At 43.0% G+C, this 4,905-nt stretch overlaps 1 protein-coding gene across 2 annotated transcripts in view; it reads right to left on the bottom strand.

Moving 5' to 3' along the window:
• Positions 1 to 1,507: 1,507 nt before the first annotated feature.
• The window catches only part of MSL1 (MSL complex subunit 1), a 15,579-nt gene continuing 12,181 nt past the window's right edge, over positions 1,508 to 4,905 (bottom strand). For both annotated transcript variants that reach the window (XM_023204231.2, XM_023204232.3), the window contains 2 exons: positions 4,398 to 4,470; positions 1,508 to 4,018 (listed from right to left, as the gene is read on the bottom strand). In XM_023204231.2, the coding sequence (XP_023059999.1) occupies positions 3,928 to 4,018; positions 4,398 to 4,470 (164 nt within the window). In that variant the 3' untranslated portion in view covers positions 1,508 to 3,927. The remainder of the gene's footprint in view (positions 4,019 to 4,397; positions 4,471 to 4,905) is intronic.

Raw genomic sequence — 4,905 nt, 5'->3', positions numbered from 1 at the left:
TTTTTTTTTTTTTTTTTTTTTTTTTTTGAGACAGAGTCTCGCTCTGTCACCCAGGCTTGGAGTGCTTTGGCGCGATCTCCGCTCACTGCAAGCTCCACCCCCCCGGGTTCATGCCATTCTCCTGCCTCAGCCTCCCGAGTAGCTGGGACTACCAGCGCCCGCCCACCACGCCCAGCTAATTTTTTTGTATTTTTAGTAGAGACGGGGTTTCACAGTGTTAGCCAGGATGGTCTCGATCTCTTGACCTTGTGATCCGCCCACCTCGGCCTTCCAAAGTGCTGGGATTACAGGCGTGAGCCACCGTGCCTGGCCTCGAGCCACAGCAATCTTTAGGGACTATGAAGAAAAGGAGGGATTGATGTTTTTTTCATTATCCTAGAAGGCAAAGCAAAAACCAATGGGTTTAAGTTACAAGAAGTTAGATTTTTGTCAACAAGCAAGAATTTTCAAACATTTAGGGGGAAAAATGTATGTTAAAAAACAAAGTGTTGAAGCAGAAGCTGGAATTTGCTCATCTGGAATGTTATCAAGGGTAAATCATGTATCAGGGGTCACAATAGATGACCTCTAAGGTCTTTCCAACCATAAGATTTTGTTAACTTAGACACCAGGGACCAAGTATCCTATAATCTGGGGTCTGAAGTTGCTAATTATACTTTTCTTTTTTTGAGTTGGAGTCTCCCTCTGTCACCCAGGCTGGAGTGCAATGGCATGATCTCGGTTCACTGCAATCTCTGCCCCTCCTGGGTTCAAGCAATTCTGGTGCTTCAGCCTCCCAAGTAGCTGGGAGTACAGGTGCCTGCCACCACACCTGGCTAATTTATTGTCTTTTTGGTAGAGACGGGGTTTCACCATGTTAGCCAGGCTGGTTTCAAACTTCTGACCTCAGGTGATCTACCCGCTTCAGCCTCCCAAAGTGCTGGGGTTACAAATGTGAGCCACCATGCGCAGCCCCCCCCCCCCTTTTTTTTTGGACCAGTCCTTTTTGTTTTGTTTTGAGATGGAGTCTCCCTGTCGCCCAGGCTGGAGTGCAGTAGGTTGATCTTGGCTTACTGCAACTTCCACTTCCCAGGTTCAAGAGATTTTCCTGCCTCAGCCTCCCAAGTAACTGGGATAACAGGTGCATGCCACCACACCTGGATAATTTTTGTATTTTTAGTAGATGAGGTTTTACCATGTTTTACTGTGTTGGCCAGGCTGGTCTTGAACCTCTGACCACAAGTGATCTGCCCACCTCAGCCTCCAAAGTGCTGGGATTACAGGCGTGAGCCACTGCGCCCAGCCAAGTTGCTGATTATATTTAAGGAAGCACACTGGACAATTGAGAAGGATGAAATACATTCTACTTATATACAAATGAAAGTGAGTATCTTATATAAAGGGGAAAATAATGTGTTATTCTTTTGTATTGTGGAAATGGATTTCTTTTTCCAATGTTTCAAATATACAAGCAGAATTGTTTAATGTTTGCCAATAAATATAATAAATTGAAGCAGAAGTTCAAAAATTAACAGCCACAATAGTTTATTTACAATTGAACTCTTTATAAGATATTTACAAGACAACCAATTTTACACATCAGAAATGGTATCAAAAGTTATGAATTACAACACAGACAACAATATGAAATGGGCATAAAACAAAGCTGAAGTAGACAGACAAGCAATTTTTTTTTTAATTTATTAACACTAGCTTAAACTTTGTTAAAGAAAAACAAACAACTATGTTTTAGGAGAACTGCAGGGCCTTCAGTTGAAGATTGAATTCACAGTGTTGTATCCCATGTAGGGAAAAATAAGACTAATTTTCCCCCCACACTCTAACACACTGTAATTTTGCACTTGGAACTTTGCTAATCCACTCTCCAACCTCCTTCTCAACAAAGTCAAATCAAAGGAGAATTAACCTAGAAGAGGGGACAATAAAATAAGAGGTCCTCAGGGAGACGGAGAACCAAGGAAATAGAATCTACTTAAGTCTGGCCAAATAGCACCTCGTGGATTCTTCTCAGTCTACTTCAAGTCAGAAACTGGGGAGTCCCCTGGGTAGGGCACAAACATAATGGTTAAATTTGCTAACTCATATCCAAAATTAGGAATCCGACACATGCTGAAATCAAGAAGAAACTGAGAGGGATCAAAGAACAAAGTTAAGAGACACTGATTGCGTCTTTTTTCTTTTTGGACACGTTACGAAGAAATATAACATAGGTAAGAGTAAGAAAAACTGAACATCCTGCCACATTAAAATGATGGAGAACAAAGAAAATCTGGCCCAGTTTTTCTAGAAATCTCCTTCTCCTTAAGGTGTGAGATGAGAGCCCCTAGTGGAATTAAGTCCTATTTCTCTCTACATCCTTGCTGCAATGAAGTTTACAGCAGGTTCCCTTATAGAGAGCCCACTCTCCTAAGCAGATGGAGTTACAAATGAAAACCCATAGCCACACACACACACACACAAAAGGAGAAATAAGAGCAGCAAGATCATCCAAGAATACTACATGTGCTGCCAGAATAATTCCTTTAAAAGTCAAATCCAGGAAGCACAGATCAACATCTCACAAAAAGCTTTAGCAGTGGGAGGCCCCTGAGGAACTTTTCTTCTCTTCCCACAATGGTATCCCATTCTCTCTCGTGCTCCACTGATGGGCCAGCCACACACCCTACATACCTTGGCTTCTCCTCTAAAAGTGCTAATAATCTGGGGACATATTCTCTTTAAGGATAAAAGCCCCTACCTTCTAGGAGATTAGACCCCTACTTGTTTTCACACAATAGTCCTGAAGACTAAAGAAAGGCAATTCCTATATATTTGAGACCAGAGGTCTTGGCTCTATTTTCCTTTCAGATAGTTAATAGGGATCTTACACTGAGACCAAAGTGGCCTGGGAGTGCTATCCTGATATTTTAACAAAATGGGGGAGGGGAGAGGACCAAGATGGTACACATACAAATCTTATTTTTACAAAGTGAATGGAGAAGCTCATTAGGTACATCTGTTTGTTTCAAGATGTAGACATTTGCCAGCCAAAGGAAGCACCTATTTCCACACTCTCCCTCTACCCTCCCTAAGTCTCTATCCCACCACCAAGAGCCCAGCTAAAAGGATGAAGGCCAATGAAGGAATACTTGAGAAGTGATGCGATACAAGGACATCTATACAGGTTTTGGCATGCCATCTCAAATGCTAACTGCTTTTGTTTACAGCTGTAACTTGTTCTGAAACTAACCATCCCCACTTTCTTTTCCAAATATTTTGTTTTTTGAGGGGTAAAGAAATTCAGTTACCCATTAACTGAGAAAACAATCACAGCCAAACATCCATTTTCACATGACTGTATCACAGAATAGTTTCAAGAGAACAACTGTCTTCACACAGTTATCTACCAACTCTCCGATGTCTTTTCTACTCTGTGAAGATGGCTTGCTTCATCGCTTCACTTGTCATTCCTCATCCTAGAGCTCATGGTGAGGTTGTTTGTTTTGTTTTAGGGTTAAAAATCACTATACCCACTATAAGGAGGGTGTACCAGGGTGAGAAGAGTGCCATGCAGGCACAGTTCTAAAGGAAGGGGTTGCTTCATCTTCCACATGTCTAATGAAGACAGCCCTTTTACCCCTTTAACATAGGCAAATGTATAGAAACAGACCCCTGAAACTTCTGAATCTGCCAGCCTATAGCTTTAGCTTGAGAGCCCATTTCCCAAAAAAGGGAAAAGAAATCCCAATCACCCTCCATAACTCACAATTAGCCGAATGGAAGAGTTTTTGTGAAATCAGAGTGATGAAAACAAAGTCAAGGGAGTATGAAAGGGTATTATCAGCGAGTGATAACATATGTGAGGACAAAGGTCACATATACAGGTCTCTGCCACTCTCTGGAATGGCATGCTACAACTATCTGAAGACAAGGTTCTTGCCAGCACAGCTATTTCCTACACGTCCGGTGAGGTGTTTGCTTCTTCTGGATCTCCAACCTGCATCGGCTACGCTCATCCAACCAGGGTAGCTCAAAATTCCTGGCAAAAGAGGATGAAGAAATCAACTTGCAAGACTAGACAGGATTCAGTGTGGACACGATAGCAACTATAAAAATGTCACTATGTCCCTTACAACTCCTATCTCTGACTAGTTTGGAGTGTCTTTCCTGCCTCAAAGCCAGAACAACTGTGTACCATTAAAGTGATGGAATCATCTACTTCTATTTCAAAAAGCAATCCTTCTAATTATTGGCTTGGGAATCTTATTACAAAAGCTAGTTGCCCAGGTAGCCTCATTTATGTCAAAGACCCATGGCTATCCCTAAGCCACCTGGTGCTACCTCATATCTAGGCTTCCATGAAGTCTGAGAGGTATGTGTAGGTTACCTGGAAGGGGAGGAAAAAAACGTATACTTACTGTGGAGTTAATTTTGGTAATGGTCGTCCAAATGCTACAACAGGCAAGAAGGGGGTAATCATCAAACTTTCAACTATGGGAGAAAGTCAAACAGGAGCTTATTAGTAATATAGATGGGAAATGTCTAGAAGTTATATCTGCTCCAAAATACACTTCATTCATTCAGAGCAAGTTGTACCCTGGAGCCTTGCACCCTCCTCCTTCTTTGAAAACCCTATTCTTGGCCGGGCGCGGTGGCTCAAGCCTGTAATCCCAGCACTTTGGGAGGCCGAGACGGGCGGATCACGAGGTCACGAGATCGAGACCATCCTGGCTAACACGGTGAAACCCCGTCTCTACTAAAAATACAAAAAAAAAAAATAGCCGGGCGAGGTGGCGGGCGCCTGTAGTCCCAGCAACTCGGGAGGCTGAGGCAGGAGAATGGCGTAAACCTGGGAGGCGGAGCTTGCAGTGAGCTGAGGTCCGGCCACTGCACTCCAGCCTGGGCGACAGAGCGAGACTCTGTCTC

The sequence above is a fragment of the Piliocolobus tephrosceles genome, chromosome 16, assembly GCF_002776525.5.
Source record: "Piliocolobus tephrosceles isolate RC106 chromosome 16, ASM277652v3, whole genome shotgun sequence".
Classification (NCBI taxonomy): domain Eukaryota; kingdom Metazoa; phylum Chordata; class Mammalia; order Primates; family Cercopithecidae; genus Piliocolobus; species Piliocolobus tephrosceles.
This window is presented reverse-complemented; position numbering and strand designations above follow the sequence as displayed.